This window comes from Ursus maritimus, unplaced genomic scaffold (assembly GCF_017311325.1).
Source record: "Ursus maritimus isolate PB19 unplaced genomic scaffold, ASM1731132v1 scaffold_1, whole genome shotgun sequence".
Taxonomy (NCBI): domain Eukaryota; kingdom Metazoa; phylum Chordata; class Mammalia; order Carnivora; family Ursidae; genus Ursus; species Ursus maritimus.
In genome coordinates this window covers 78051724-78069052 of record NW_024423343.1, presented here as the reverse complement: position 1 = coordinate 78069052, position 17329 = coordinate 78051724, and the positions used below count along the sequence as shown (strand labels likewise).

General features: G+C 42.2%; 1 protein-coding gene across 1 annotated transcript in view; it reads left to right on the top strand.

Moving 5' to 3' along the window:
• Nucleotides 1-16769, top strand: part of LYPD6 (LY6/PLAUR domain containing 6) — a 119591-nt gene extending 102822 nt beyond the window's left edge. The window contains exons 4-5 of the mRNA XM_040645098.1: nucleotides 13463-13593; nucleotides 15487-16769. Coding sequence (XP_040501032.1) covers nucleotides 13463-13593; nucleotides 15487-15654 — 299 coding nt within the window. The 3' untranslated portion in view covers nucleotides 15655-16769. The remainder of the gene's footprint in view (nucleotides 1-13462; nucleotides 13594-15486) is intronic.
• Nucleotides 16770-17329: the final 560 nt, after the last annotated feature.

Here is a 17329-nt window from a genome sequence, read left to right as displayed (position 1 = left end):
GATTTAATCCAGTTGTTAAAATGACTGAAAACACCAACACCAAATGTATTATTTTTTAACATGATGCAGGAGCTCTCCCACTTACCCTAGTGAAAGGCACTCTGTCTCCCATGGAAGACTGGACATCGGGAGAAGGTGGAAAGTGAAATTAAGAGACAGGTGTCAGCTGCCTAAGCCCATACTATTTAACCCATCAACTTCCACCTAGGCTACTCAGTAGAAACACCTGTGCATCTCTTCAAAATTGCTGGAACCTGTGTCTTCCCTAGGCCAGTGGTCCTCAAACTCTAGCATGATCAGCATTCCCTGGAGGGCTTATTAAAACATAGATTCCTGCTCCCACCCTTGCCCCATTCCTGATTCAGTAAGTCTGTGATGGGGTCTGAGAATTTGCATTCCTAAGGAATTCCCAGGTGATACAGATGCTGCTGGTCTGGAGACCAGTGATAAGAAATGCAACTACAGACTTGAGCCTGCATCTCTGAGATGAGGGCCCTGCCCCGGTTGGTGGATTTAAATATCACAGGTGATTCTAACGAACCGTCAGGGGCAAGAATCACTGAGAGCTTCTCTCCCCACTAATAGAAAGTGAAATGTACAGTTGTCATTTTCAACCAACTTCCTCTTGTTTACTTTTAGGTAGAGATGCTAATGGGGTCCCAAATGACCATAGGGAAGAGAAAAACATGGAGATACTAAAGATTGGCTTAATCACAAGCTAGCTATCCCACCATCCTGGTAATCAAAGATAAGTCCTGTCCACAGTGCCTTCTGCAGTCATGTGTTTATTTTGGACTAAGCCAGTGTTTTTCTAACATTACCCCTACAGAATGAACATTTGGGTAGGTTGCTACTGGACTTAGTTTAACCACTGCTTCTCAAACTTGGTGGCACATTGAGATCACGGGGAAGATTTTAAAACACTGAGGCCTGGGTCCATTCTCAGGGATTCATATGTAAATGGTGTGGGGTATGGCTGAGCCTAAGGATTTCTGAAATCTCCTGGGGTCCTTCTACTAGGTAGCAAAATCTGAGACCCGCTGTAAACAATGACTCTGGACAAGAACAGGATGGTTTGCTTGTGTAGCCAGTAACCTTTGGGATGGTTCCAGCAGGGACAAAGCCGGCAGGTGAGCTTTTGAAACTGTTGCCACGAGTCGGATGCACTGCAGAGGACACGTGGAGGTGCTTTTCTCGGCATTGCTCTGTAGCAGAGAGGATGCAGAGGACAAGGAGGGATTGTGAACCGGTGCTCTCAGGCTTTGGGCCAGATTTCACAGAGGCCCAGTCCAGGTCTGATGGTGGGCAAGTATATCCCTGTCACAAAGGAAAAACAGGTGACCGGTAGCATTCTGCTTGAGTTCCTCTCAGGAAAGGAGAACAATCCCTTCTAGTGCTTTCTTCAAAGGTTGAAATCTGTTCTTCCAAAGTACAGATATCTGAAAGAATCACAGTGTCCACACAATTTCTCTTTTTCCCTTCTTTCCTCCCACTTTTATCTTTTTTGTCCTTAAATTTATAAGGATAAATGGAAAGTGATGCCCTGAGGTTCATGACACAGAACCACCATGCCAGGCTTTTCAGGGGATTATGCAGCGAAAGATAGGAATCTGGTTTCTTCTTTCAGGGAGCACCCAGTTAGCTGGGGAGATCAGATCTGGACGTATCAAAAGTCAAAAATAAGTGCCAGATGAAGAATGACATTCCATGCCGTGGGAGTTTAGGGGGAACAATTGCTCTTCGGGGGCTGAGGTGGCTAGGGACCACATCGTGGACTGGGAGGAGCCAACAGCCCGTGGCAGCAGCGGAAGTAGAATGTCGAGGAGGGCGTGGCTTCTGGGAAGTCCCCCCACTGCATTCCCAGGTGTGCTCACTGGACAGGGAGAGACCGAAACTGGGCGTAGCAACTAGTTCATGTCGGAGAATAGTGGGAGCAAAGAAATGGAGCTTGATTATTTTTTGTGGGGTCTTGAACCTGTCAGGGAAGGAGTGGGGACTAAAGCTGTAACCTGAGAAGAGATGAAGCCACGCTTAGCTTCCTTCTTGACCAATCCCACTTCCCAGGAGCCATCCATCTTTCACCCTGAGCTTTCTCCAAATTTTTCTCACGATGAAAACATTGTCATAATTCTTAGATTAAATTCTGAGTTGTGTCTAACTACTGAAAACTACTGACTAAGCCTAGATTTACTTTTTCTGTTGATTGTTAGTTTGCAGCAGCTGTAGGACTACCAACAGCCTTAGAAAGGGAGGCTCGGTAGCTGCTATGGAAAAAGTTCCTGGCTTCCTGTGAAATTCCTGGGGTTTTTGTTTATTTTGTAACATGTTTAGCTAGGTTTTAATTATCTCGTGATGTGAAAATAACTTGTTGAAAGCAAAAAAAAAAAAAAAAAAAAAAAAACCCAAAAAACCCACCCATTTCATGTAAGTATTTAATCTTATCTCTATGGAATAAACCCACATTCCGAACTGCTTAGGGGATCACCTGAGTGTCAAGAATTTTTAAAAACGGAACTCAAATGGATATATGCTGAGACTATTGTATTTTAGCAGCTGAGGTAAGCTTGCTTACAGATTCAGCAGACTTGTCATGAATCATCATTTGGCAAAATAAGCATCAAGAAAGCCTTGTCCTAACTACAATCACTCTGTCGGGCAATGGTGGCATCGGCCAGCCACCTCTAGCTAACGCAGGTTCCCTATCGCTCTTTCCTTTGAAATGTGTGTTATGTAAGTATTTTCTTCTCTGTCACTTTGTTATTGCCTCTGGCACTTACAGATTCCGGCTACCATACGGGAGCATTTAAAAGCCTCCATGGCCGGCCCTCATTGCTTCACTTGGCTGGCTTCTATTTAGTCTTTGGTCTCTGAGCACTTCCTATGCAATAACTAGAATCAGAAAGGATCTTGAAATCATATTATATGAGGGACCAGTTAAAGGAACTGGTGAAAGAAGACAAGAGTTAATAGTACGCATTCAGATCCAAAGGTTTTGCCTGTGTGCAAGGTTAAAAACCTTGGGGAGGGGGGGCTGTCTCAGTGTTTATTAAGAGTCTGTGGAATGAAATGTCAAGTCAAAAACATTACAATTTTCGAAAAGGCTCATTCTGCAGAGGATGCCTGAGCAGCCGAGGCTTTTATGTTTCTTCTTGATTATGAAGTGCAGATGCCTCCCTTTAAGGCAAAATCTTCACTTGAAATTACTGCCGATGCAGAATCAGACCAGGAGACATCTGCAGATAGAGGGACACGTATCCTTTAGGTGCCAGCTTCTGCGCTGCTCACAGTTTTTCTGTGGAAGTGAAGAAAAAGCTGGGCGTGACACTGGGAGACTCTTTTTACATCTGTTATCTGGTATAAGCAGGAAATATGACTGTGGTCCCCAGCATAACTGAAGACAAGCCCCATGGTTACAAATTTTCAGGAAAGACGTCTTTATTGTTGACTTCTTTCAGATGGAACCCAGACTGAGACAGACAGCCTTTCTGTTTTACTTTACCTACGGTGGATTCTTTCGTTCTCTTTAAGGCAATGTTAGGATATAGACCTTCAAGGTTTCTACCATTCTATAGGGGTCTCTATTCTAGCCCTAAACCCCATGAAGACCCCAGGCTTCCCATCTTCTTATAGTCTATCTGTTAACATCTCCCAGCCCCCACCTCCATCCTGGGTAGAGAACTCGGAACCCGGCATTGGCCCTTAGAATGTCCCTTACATTCAGGAGATTGATTTGTATATCTACAGACGGTGTTGCTGTATGTTATCTGACACTCCTGGCATCTATGTAATGAAGTGGTGTTTGGGTGATCTATCTTGTCATATTGCTAAACGGAAGTCTTAGTCTTCCTTTTTTTAAAGTAAAAATTTTAAAATTAAAGTGTAACATCCATGCCAGAAAGTGACTAGATTGTAGATGCTGAGCTCATTGAAATGTCACCAAGTGAACAGGCTGTCTGTCACCCATGTTAAGTAACAGTTCAGAAGGCCACTGGGGTCCCCCAGTCATTGCACCCCTTCTCCCAGAGGTAACACAATTGCGACTACTCTCATTGACCTATATATAAATGGAATCACAGAACGTATTCCTTCCTTTCCCACGTTTTGTACGTGAGAGTCTTCCGTGTTTCCATGAGCCGCAGAGTTATTCTCACAGATGTACATATACTCAAAGTCACCCATTCCACTCCTGATGGACATTTGGATTGTCTCCGGGTTTTGAGTGTCGTGAGCATTCTTGTACATTTTGGTACACTAGGTATGCCTTTCTGCTAGGTCTGTCCTGGGGGGTGGGGGTTGCTGGGCATGTGGCATGTGAGCTTTGGCCTTACTGGATACCACCTAGCAGTTTTCCAGAATAAGCGGACCCGTGTATGCTCTCCCCAGCAGTGCCTGAGACTACCAGGTGCTGCACGACCTCGCCAACCCTTAGTGTTGACAGAAACAACAGAAGTAGAAGTTAGTGGAATGACATTTTTAAGGCACTGAAAGTAAATAACCACCAGCCTAGAATTCTGTACTCAGACTGCCAGCCTTACTGCTCTGCATTTCCCTTCTCTCCCGGCTACCCCACTGCCTCTGAATTCCTGTTTGCGTCTCCCGGTTAGTCCCTTGAGAGTGACCAAGACTCTGCTCAGCTTCTCTGCCCCGTAGCAGGGCTTTCTGCTCGGCGTCTCAGCCTCCGTGTGTGTAACTTTGGCGTCAGCAAGTGCCTTGAGGGGAGAACAGGTGTAGAATGTCAGGCTCAACTCAACGTGTCCTTCATTTTGCTGCTCTCTGGCTCTTCAAATCCTGTCTGCCTCGGTAGCTCCTCTGGGCTTCCACATGGATTTCTGTTGTTTTAATTTTATCTGGCTATTGTAATTTTATTGTTTCTTGGTAAGAAGGTACAAGCTAGCTCATTTCAGCGGGCATTGTAATTCCCAGATTTATTCTTCAATTAGAACTTCTTTCCAGTAATTTTTAACCCAGGTTCTATCAGCCTAAACAAGATGGGTTTTCTTTTGACACCCCGACATCATCTAACCTACTCCAATTCACAGTGGTTTTGCCCAGGTATTTTCTATGAACATAATTGCCCCAGGTAGGAAGCATCTGTTTGATGCTTTTGTCTTCTTATTTTTATATTAACTACTGTTCACGGTAAGGTCCTGTTTCTCCTCACTACTTTGACATACCTTCCCAACCACCTTTTTGGCCTTTGCCTGGTAATAGCATAGCTTTCTGAATTTCAGTGATTTGCTTTAAAAGAGAGTTTCCTCAACTTAACATGTTGCCTGTCCTTGGGAGGGGTGGATGGTTTTCTTCTTTTTTAAGACATGACAAAAACAAAAACCAGGAAAGTGTCTGTTTGGCGGTTTCTTCAGGAGGCGCCGACTATAAGGTGAAGGAGGACGGTTGTGACTTAATCAAGTTGTTGAGTGTTCACTTATTTTTAATTTCTGCCTTGAATTTTTCACTTGGGGCAAGAAAAGAAAAGAGTGTCTTTTAGGGGTCTGTGGAGAGTAATTGATAGGATCAGGAAAGCCAAGAGATTAATCGGATTCTTGGATACCAGAGACCATGTGATAATTCCTAATTGGGGTACCCTTTAAATAATTGAGCTTATCTGCAACTCAGTTTGTAGCTCGTTCTTTTCATAAGTCTATTTTCTTTTATCTTGGATTCTTTTTTCTTTCACTTTCCATTTTACTGAACTTAGGATTGAGGTGTAAAATACACAGAATAGTGAACAGCAGGGAGAATTTTCACAAAATGAACACATTATGGAAGCAGCACCCTGATTAAGAAATTGATTATTTTTGACAGCCCAGAGGCTTCTTACATGACTGTTTTTGGTTCCTATCTCTACCACCAAGGATCCTATTATAGGCTCAAATGTGTTCCCCCCGCCCCCAAATTCACATGTGAAGTCCTAACCCCCAGTACTTCTGAATGTGATTGCATTTGAAGATAGGGTCCTTAAAGTGGTAATTCAGGTTCAATGATGAAGAGGAGATTAGGACATAGACACATACAGAGGAAAGACCATGCAAAGTTACAGGGAGAAGTTGCCCATCTGTGAGCCAAGGACAGAGGCCTCTGAAAGATCAACCCTGCTGATACCTCGAACTTGGACTTTCAGCTTCCAGAATTGTGAAAAAAATGAATTCCTGNTGTTTAAGCTACCTCATCTAAGGTACTTTGTTGTGCAATTTATCTAGAATTTATAATTACCCTGAATCTAAAACCAGACTAAGTATCAAAAACAATAACACCAACAAAACCCTGCAATCTAATATTCCTTATGAATATAGTCACAAACATCCTTAATATAATGTTAAATGAATAGAATTTAGCAATATTTGAAAATAAGCCTGGCCAAGTGGGACTTATTTCAGGGATGCAGGGCTGGTTCAATATTTGAAAACCAATCAGTATAATCCACAGTATTAACAAGCTAAAGATAATAAAATCACATGTTAATATCCAGTAAGGCAGAAAAAGCATTTGGCAAAATTCAACACCATTCACGATCAAAAACTTTCAGAGAAAACAGCATGTGAGAAACTTCCTCAACTTGATAAAGAATATCTATTTTTAAAAAACTGTAGCAAACATTATACTTACTAGTGAAAGACAAAATACTTTCCTGGTAAGATCAAGATCCAGGCAAGGATGTCACTTTCGCCATTCTTATCCAAGATCATGCTAAAGTTCTACCCAGTGCAATAAAGTAAGAAAAGGAAATAAAAGGCATACAGAATGGAAAGGAAGAAATAAAACTGTTCCATCTCACAGATGTCATAATTTTCTAAGTAGGAAATCCCAATAAATCTACACAAAACTCCTAGAACTAGGGGCGCCTGGGTGGCACAGCAGTTAAGCGCCTGCCTTCGGCTCAGGGCGTGATCCTGGTGTTACGGGATCGAGCCCCACATCAGGCTCTTCCACTATGAGCCTGCTTCTTCCTCTCCCACTCCCCCTGCTTGTGTTCCCTCTCTCGCTGGCTGTCTCTATCTCTGTCGAATAAATAAATAAAACCTTTAAAAAAAAAAAAAAACTCCTAGAACTAATAAGTTCAGCAAGGTCAGAATATACTAAGACTAACACACAAAATTCAATTGTAATTATATATACTATCAATTAACATGTGGTCATTGAATTTAAAAATATAATACCATTTACAATTGTTCAAAAAAGTTAAATACTTCAAGGTAAATCTAATAAAACATGTACAAGACTTGTATGCTAAAATCATAAATGCTAATGAAATAATTCAGAGAAAATTTAAGTAAAGGGAGACTTACCATGTTCATGAATTGAAAACTCAACACAGTAAAGATGTGAGTTCTCTCCAGAATTATATGCAGGTTTCACACAATTCCTATCAAAATTCTAGCCAAACTGTAGTTATAGACAAGATTATTATACAATTTATATGGAAAGGTAAGAAACTAGAATAGCTGAAACAATTTTGATAAAAGAATAAAGTGGGAGGAATCAATCTGTAATAAAGGCAGTGGTATTGTCAGAGGAATAGAAACATAGACCAATAGAACATAATAGAGATCTCAGAAAGAGACTCAAAAATATGCCCAACTTATTTTTGACAAAGATAGAAAATCTGATTCACTAGAGGAAAGAGCCTTTTCAACGAATGTGCTGGATGGAGCATTTGGACATCCATGGGCAAAAAATGAACCTCAACCTAGGTATTACACCTTTTACAAAAGTTACCTCAAAATTAATCATAGACTTAAATGCCAAATATAAAACTATATGACATTTAGGAAAAAAATACCAGAGAAAATCTTTGAAATCTAGGGATAGGCAGAGTTCTTAGACTTGATATAAAAAAGCATGATCTGTAAAAGGAAAAAATGGTAAATTGGACTTATCAAAATTAAAAACTTTTGTTCTACATCAGACCCTGTAAAGAGGACAAAAAGACAAACAACAAACTGACATAAAATACTTGCTAATCAAATATCTGACAAAGGACTAGTATCTAAAATATAGAAAGAATTCTCTAAACACAATAGTAAAAAACAAAATAATTAAGAAAAGGACAAAAAACATGAATAGATATTTCACCAAGGAAGATAAGTAGATGGTAAATAAGCAGATGTTCAACATCATTAGCCATTAGGAAAATACAAACTAAAAACATGAGATATCACTACACATCTATCAGAATGGCTGAAATTAAAAAAAAAAAAAAAGCAACACCATCAAATGCCAGGAAGAATTAGGAGAAACTAGATCACGTATATATTGCTGGTGGGAGCATAAAATGGCACAGGTAATCTTGAAAACAGAATGGCAGTTCCTTAAACAACTAAACAGACACCTACAGTATAACCCAATAACTCCACTTCTGAGCACATATCCCAGAGAAATGAAAACCTATGTTCACACAAAAGCCTTTATGCAAGTGTTGATTGCAGCTTTAGTAATAATATCCCTATCCTAGATACCCTTTCAATGGGTGAATGGTTAAACCAACCTTCGTACATCCATAGCATGAAATATTACGCAGGATTAAAAACTAGCAAACTGTTTAGACAACCATCTGGATAACTTTCCAGTGAAAAAGGCTGAGTGAAAATGCCTAATCCCAAAAGTTGACATACTGTATGAGTCCATTTATATAACATCCTTCAAGTGACACAATTATAGAACTGGAGCACAAATTAGTAGTTGCCAAGGATGAAGGAGGGGGTGGGGAAAGAAGGGATGAGGATGTGAGAATAAAAAGGTGCCTTGAGTGATCCTTGTGGAGCTAGAAATGTTCTGTATCTTGACTGCATCAATGTCGATAGCCTGATTGTGCTACCGTACCATAGTTTTGCAACATGTTGCAATTTTGGGGAAAGTGGGTGAAGGGTGCATGAGATCCCTCTGTATTATTTCTTACAAACTCATGTGAATCTACAATTATCTCAAAATAACAAAAACTTAAAAACAAATCAATCAGTAAAAAAACAAAACAAAACAAAACAAATAAAAATACGTCAATTGTGCTGATGTTGAGAAACTCTGATTTCGAAGGAAAGCCAGACATACCAAATGAGGAAGCTAAGAAGATCTGTGAACCCTGTTGGGAAGAAAATCAAGGAAGGTTTCACAGAGTTCATCACATTTAGATTGAACCTTGAAGAACAGGTTTCCAGGAGCAAAAGATAGGGGGAAACTTTTTTGTTGTGAAGAATGGTCAAAAGATGTAACGTGGTGTCTTAAGGTATCCGGCAAGCAATGAAGAGTTAGTCTGGGACCTAGATCAAGGGGAACATTGAATAATAATAAGTGCTGAGTTTCAAGATGTGAGTTATAAATGTAACCGGTTCCTTTAGCAGGAAGCAAAGTAACTCTTACACTCTTGACGCACAGCTTTAGGAGCAGGGAGAAAGCAATGGACCACCTGCTGGCCACTCAGTAGGCTAAATAAACCTAGCAGTATGTAGCCAGAGCTCCTTAACAGGTAGGGTTCACTCAGACTCTCATAGACAGTGAGAGGCATGATCGGCCCTTGGTTTCAGTAACATATCTGGTGGTTGTCTGGCACCTGCATTAGAAAGGGGAGAGGTTAGAGACAAAGAAGACAGGAAGTGATGGGGTCCTGCACTGGGAAAATGGAAAATGGCACAGAAAGATTAGATAGATAATGGAGACACTCCAGGGGACTTGGAGACACCCAGCTTGGGAAGAGAAGTCGGAGCTGATTCTGAATTTCCTAGTCCAGGATGGAGGTGCCACATCTCAGGATGTCCCTTCCTAAGACAGAAACACAGGAAGATAAACAGATGGATGGAGTTTGATTTGTTTGAGATACATGAGGTGTGAGGTACTGCTGACAGTGTCCAGGAGACAGCTGGAGATAGGTTCTGTAGTTTGGGAGAGTATCAGACTGAAGATAACGTCATCAGAGGTTGAATGAAGTCACTTGAGTGAGAAGAGGTTCAAGAACAGAACGCGGGAGAATATCAACATTCAGGTTAAGGAAAGTGTAGGAAGAGAGGAGACCAGGGATGCAGGAGAAAATCTAGAAGACAAAACTCTGAAGCCCAGGGGAATCACGCAGAAGACATTATACATAGTAGATCCCGGAGCGGCAAAGAAATCCTTTGGGGTCAGACATGGGAGAAGGGCATCCAGTGGACACTTAGGTGAACAGTCATTGCAGAGGAGGACCCGGAAGGAGTAGAGCCTGATGTCAAGGGCTGAGGGCACAGTCAGGAATCAGGCTGGGAGTGTGCTGGCAGCTGCCTCTAGACTTTTATTTTTTCAATATAATTTGTGATACTATGATTAAAGCTATATTCCTCCCACTAATTTTCTTCCACATGGTGAGTGGTTCTCTAGCACCACTTTAATCGTTATATATGTTTGTAAAAACCCAAAACTAGTGGACGCACAGGGAATAACTGATGAGGAAGCCTTTTACCAGAGAGTTGGTCATTTTTAATTCAGATCATTTGAGGTATATTTTGTTTAAATACAGTTTCCATTATTAGAAACTGAATCTTGGTGGGTAAATGGAAATTTACATTTTAGCTTTGAACCTTTTTTTTTAATTTCAGAACTAGGTTATGGAATTTCTGTGTGTATGTGTGTGTATGTGTATTTCATGAAAAATTATATATTTTGTGTTTTCCACTAGTTGATTAAGCTCTCTTATACCCAGTTCTGCTTTCAGTTGCATGCCTGTGAGTCTTACACACCTCTGGGAATACCATGCAGTCGCAGAATATGAGATTTTAGAGGCAAAACTAACCTGGTAGAAATTCAAATCCATCTTTTATCTTTTAGATAAAAGCCTTTGAAATCCTTTTAGTGTGAAGTTATCAGCGGGCTTGATTCTCATATAACCTCATTACTAACCCAAGGATTATTCAGAATGCATGGAGAGCAATGCTTTGTGGCTGAAACTCCTTTTTTTATCAGTTCTACAGCCCAGTGATAAGCCGCATGTGGTCCACCTCGTTGTGCTTGGGAAATGCTGCCTGCTTGCCCCCTGCCCGCCTTGGAGATCACAATACACATTCAAGACTCTCCTAAGTTGTGTCCTAAAGAAACCTGTTCAACTTTATTTGAATATTTCCAAAACTTATTGAACTGTAGAACCTTCTTTTTACATTAACATTTCATAACTCACTTAGGGGTTTTGTAAGATAAGAAGTGGATGGATTAACACTTCAGATCTAAGGTAGCTGCTGCTGGAAGTAATGGGCTGTTTTCAGAATATCTTTGTTTCATGGGTTAGATTTGGTGAGTGTAAGAAAGTTTTTTATCTAGCCTCTTCACTGATCATTTTTCTCTCCCTAGGATGGCAAGAATTAGCTTATTAGGTACCAGGCTTTTGCATATTTTCCCTGAAACAAAAAAAGCTCATTAGTTGTTATCTCTGCAGTGGAATGCATTTCCAATTAATAAACTAAAAGAGAGTTTATTATGGATGCAAAAGTTGGAACAAAAAGTAGTTATATTAAGTTCACCAATAGTTATTCAAGGCTTACTTAGGACAAGAGAATTTAAGGCTTGGGGGACAAACCCAGTTTCCAAAACTGAAACCATGTAATGGTTTACTTATTCCATAAATGTATGATCTTATCTGCTCAGATTCACCTTTGGAGCAATAAAAGCTCTGGCAGCTCCTCCTGGTTGTCTGCAAGAAGAGGAGACAAGGCGATAAGAGCATTCCTGTCTTTATTGCTTTCTTCGGCTTCTGAAGGTGGGGTGGGGTGGGAAAGGTGTACCTCTCATGACCATAAATGTCCAAGTCTGATACCAAAGAAGGAAACCAGTCATCTTTGGGAAATGGGGTAAATCTCTCAGGCTACGGGTCTCCATTTGTTAAAACCTGTCACAGGCTTAAAAAAGTCAGAGATTTGCCACCTCCTCTGCATCAGAAAAGCAAACACTCCAATTTTAAAATATGTTAGAACTTTAAGAGAATCATTGCCGGGTGCAAAACTTCTGACTTTTCCTGTGAGCTCATGGGGTGGCCTTCCTTCCTCCATTCCTGAAGAGCTCTCCAGGACCCTGAGATCGCTAGGACTGCCTTGACCTGATTCCTACTGACAAAATTCTGGTCAGGGTGCAGTGCGGGGACAGCTTTTAGGGGAGGGCATTGACCAAACTCAGCCCAGGTACACTCCCCAGTAGTGTAACCATTAGGAAAATCTCTGTCCTTGGCAAGACTCAATCAGAGGTCACTCAGGTTCCTGTCAGGTGGGGCTGTTTAGGAAGACTGTTAAAAACCCTGAATTTTCATGACTCCCAAGATGTGTCAACGTGGTCTGTATTAGCTCATTCTCAGGGCCTAAAATTCTTAAGCTTCCTTCTTTGGACTTTAGTACTTTGGTGAAAAGCTGCCAAAATTGTGACAGAATCTGGTGGGGGGAATTTTTATTGCCTAATAAATAATATCATAGAAGGTCATAATTCCATATTAGCCACTAAATATCCAAAATGTATAAAGCATGCAAAATTGAGTCCAAGATATGGATGAAAAACAGCTCGGTGACATTTCTTAAGAATTATTCATTTTCTTTTTCAATCTGAAAGGGGAGCAGGAACATGCTCCTAAATCCCAGGCTTAGAAAGCTGAACACTGCCTAGAGGCTTAAAGAGTTACTTTGACAAAGCCATTTTTCTTTAGTCTTAAAATTAGAAGTAGAAAAATTCTCCATGGTAGTTTGGAAGAAATCTTAGGTTTTTGGATTCCTAAGACTTTGAGGGACATCTAGAAACTTACATCAGGGTCCGTCTGCATCTGCCATCCTAGAAATCACACGAGGGAGAAGTGCTGCCCCTCAGTTTTGCAACACCTTCATAGTCGGGTTAAATTCCGGGATCCAGCTATGCTCATTGCCAAGAAGTTCTTTCTTTTGGATAAAGTCATTTTCTCAAGATAAAATGAATCTATTTTTAATTGTTCAGCCCTTACACGGGAATAGCTGTTTCCAACACACACACACACACACACACACACACACACACACACACAAACACACACACGCCTCTGCTGTAGTCTTTTAACTCGTTGAAGACCATTGTTACCTGCCTAACTTCTTTTTTTTTAACCTGTATTCTTTGAACTTTTTCACCCCTTTATCTTCCTGAAAATTGTTGATTCTCCCATTCTAATCATCCCTCCAAACCTCTTGTCCCCTAAAAATAAAAATCAATACAGTGGCAAATTTTTTTTGAAAGGCAAAGCATGATACCATTCTATCTTGGTTTATGGGGATGACGACAGGCAGAGAGACCGGCATTCTCCAGAAGGCTCTCCTCGTCCCGTCGTGAAGTGCATCTCTCCAAGGACGTCTTTGGGACCGGACGTAAACTCAACACAGAGTCCCTCTCGTGTGCCGTTAAATCTCTTCAGGACTTGTAGAGCTGACGCTCCTGGTGTTTCCCTTCCAGGCAGGTTGGGCTGACGTTTCCCATCTCGATTGAACCATATTTTCTCTGTTGACAGAGACCAGATACTGCTACACTCAGCATACAATGGAAGTCACAGGAAATAGCATCTCTGTCACCAAACGCTGCGTTCCGCTGGAAGAGTGCTTGTCCACCGGCTGCAGAGATTCTGAACATGAAGGCCACAAGGTCTGGGCAACAGAGCAAGCGACGGGTACAGCATAGTCAGCCCTCCCCCACCGCAGATTCTCACTCCCTGACGTAGCCTGGCCTTTGACTGTCTTTATAGCGTTCCGAGAAGATTCTCCTTTCCTGTGTCCTCTAAGAGGCTAGACTGATACCAGAGCGTAGCGAAAACAGTATAAATTACGTAAACACAAGAACAAGAAGGTATTGACGATTATTGTAAGGCCTTTCTTTACTCCGAAGAAAGTTATAAAGCCGGCAGAAGGAAGAGGAAGGGGGGAGCAGCCGCGCCCTCAGGGGAAAGCCCTGCAGCCGGCTGGGGGCGGCCCACAGTTTCTGCAGTTTCGCTTTGGGAGCTGTCGGGAAGGGAGGCTCTGGCTTTGTTGGGGTGCTGGTTTGGGGAAGCACCCTTTGGCTCCTGAACCATTTGAGGAGGCCATCAGAGAACCACCTCCTCGTGGGTTTACTCCCCTTAAGCCCCATCTGGTGCCTCTTCAGAAGCACTCGGTGTACAGTGACCGTCAAGCGCAGCCTTGGTGGAGAATAGAAAGGACCAGAGAAAGGCAGCCTGACTGTGGTTGGAGTGGGGAGCGCCCCGACTCTCCTGCTGGCTGTGCAGACCCGGCTCCACGTACAATCTTGTGTATCAGGCCTTGGCCTTTCCTCGGAGTTGGCTCGCCTCCCCCCGTCAGGCTGCCGTCCTGGTGCTCGGAGGCGAGCGCTCCTCTCAGGGCCCTGGCAGGCCGCGTGTGGTAGCGTTTGGTAGCAGACACCCAGTTTCCAAGCCACTCGTGAAATAGCTAAGAACTCAGTTTTAAAATACAATCTGCCAACTTGATCCCGGATTGAAATACAAAAGGTAAACTCAAGGATTTTACCTCACTCCGCCCCCCCCCGCCCCCCCAGCAAGTCTGGCGCTCGGGCTTTGTTGTGGCCACTTTACCACGGACAAAGTTAAAGACCAGAGAAGTGACATCATGTGCTCGGGTCACAGAGCAGGTGATTCTGTCTGACAGAATTCAAGCTCACTTCTGACCTTCAGTTTCTCTCTTCAACATTATAATGTCTTCCTAGCCCATGTCAACTGTGACCAGCCTCAAGTCCTTGCAAGATAATGACTAAATAGGATATTAACCACCAGAGTTTTCCGAGTATTCCTGTGTATACGGATCAGTTGGGGATCTTGTTAAAATGCAGACTCCGAATCACTAAATGTGGGGTGAGGTTTGAGATTCTGCATTTCTAGGGGACTCCCAGGTGCTGCTGAAGCGAGTGATCTGTACTCCGTGTAGCCATGGCCCAAGATAATTTCGGCCAACGGTCCTTCAGGTTTATTTCTTTCTTATGGCCCATGAATAGAGTAGTATAAAGCAGGAGTAACTGCATTAATGAAAACCCTCCAAACTTTAACTCCCCCACAAGAATGGTGGTAGTTATATAGACAGTTCTAATGAAAGTAAATAGTTAAGTTGGGTTGTTTCCACTTCACTTACACGGTGGAAATTTGGCAAGTGAAAGTTTACCCTCTGAACGGCTTCTTCGAGTAGTCAGAAGGAGTTTCTTTGAGATGGTAGGGTATTATAATCCCCATTTCACAGATGGAAAAGCTGAGACCTAGGAAGGTTGTAGAACCATGTAATAACCACCCAGTGGGATGTGAGAAACAGAACTCGTGTTCCTTGAAGCTTAGTCCAGGGGGTTTTCACGTTGACCACATTGCTTCCAGATGAAATTTCATCCCACTTCCTTAAATGCAGCGTCGGTACCTCTTTTGTGGAACAGATAATTGTCATTTCAGTCTTACTGTGAGGGAGCCCATTCCTTCCAAAAATCCTTGCCTCCTTCCAAGATCTGCCAGCTTCTCATCAGCCTTCTGTTTCTCTTCCTTTCTTTCAGGTCTGCACTTCCTGTTGCGAAGGAAATATCTGTAACTTGCCACTCCCCCGAAATGAAACTGATGCCACATTTGCCACAACGTCACCCATAAATCAGACAAATGGGCACCCACACTGCATGTCAGTGATAGTGTCCTGCTTGTGGGTGTGGTTGGGACTCACATTATAGCAGCTCCAAGGTGCCGTGTATAGTAGCAATCCTTGGGGATCTCCATGGTCCATGATCATGCATGAGTTGTTGGCTTGACAATAATTACACATGTGAAACCATGACACTCACAGATGTCTTCACAGCCAAGCATTTCTACCTACCGTGAGGAATAAGCATTGCTTCAGTGTAGTCCTTTCAAGTCCAAGACCTCATCATAGCCAGCCTGCCCCCAAAACAGACCCTGAGTTGTATACCACAAACCTTTCTTTTCACTTCAGGAAATAGTTCTGCATTTATTGAGATCTGAGGTTCTTAATTTGGAGTACACGCATGAGTCATAGGAGGTCCTGGGACCCTCTGAGATGTTAGACAATACGTTAAATGAATATGCATAGATGTGTGTTCTTCAGGAGAAAGGTAAGGGACCACTGGTTTAAATATAATCATGAATTTATTTATAGCTTTAGAATTTTAAAACTTTGATTCCGAAATGAATGGACTATTTCCTTGGAGATTCTGATTGAGTCCCTGGAAAAGTAGTCAGCAGTTGTCCAATTTAATTTTCCCCACATTCTTCTCCCAGTGGTGGGAATACTGTTCCCTCTGCCCTGTGCAGGAAATAAAACACAATCATAAGTTTGTGGCATAGGGGGAGGGGTAGCTGGAGAAGGATCTTTCCCAACTTAATAGAGCTAGCATCCTTAAAGTAGCTGTGGTTGCTTTCAGTGTAATTGGTGAGATTGGCCTTGATTTGGTAGCTCATTGTGCCCCATGAGATCCTGAATTCTACCTGGGGCAAAGGTTAGCCAACGAGTCCCAACACAGGATGGGGTTTTCTCCACTTGGGGTTCTATTCAGGCATAGTTAAACTAGACAGAGAGAGGATTTCAGAATGAAAGAAAAGAGATGTGTGGAGGTTGACCCGAGTTCACTGAGGGCCCTGTCAGTAGCTTAGCCAGATCTCCCATCTGCACTTCATACTGCCAGAGAGCCCTCCCAGGTTCTTCCTCTTTCAAATCCCCAGGGACTTTAGGGAGAAGGTTCTGCATCACACTATCTCAAGACTGATAGGGAAAGAAGACATAATGTCCTAGGAGGAGAAGTAGGTGGGCCAGCTGGGTGATGGTGAGACTAGTAAGCAGACCCAGTGGGAATTTTTCTTTCTTTTAGGTGATTGCTTTTGAAGTAGATGGTAAAATTTTTGCCATCCTTCCTATATTTTTGGCCTGAGTTACAACTTGTTCTTCTTCCTTGTAAATCATTTATACAATATTTATTTTTGTATGGCATAACTAGAAACTTACATATATTGTAAAATATTCTTTATTCTGAACCAAATGACCAAATTAGAATACTTATTTTTCAGCAGTGGTAGAGCTTGTAATATATGTTTGTTCGAAGTTATCTATGATACTTGCACCAGTGTTGAAAAAAATTAACTTATGTTTGAGCAAGAGGAATGTGTTGGCCTCAAAGGTTTTTGCTCATGGTTTCCTCAGTGGTGATGTCCAGAAGTGTTCAGGTGGGGACCATCACTGGTATAAATTCTCCTGCAGGGTTATGGGGCATATTTGCATGAAATTTGGTGGAGCCATTGCTGGTAAAGAGGAGAGCGTTGTCAGGGTCCATCTGCCCTGCACAGGAAAATGTCTGTGGCTTATTAAATGAGACCCCCTCAGGGATTACCAAATAT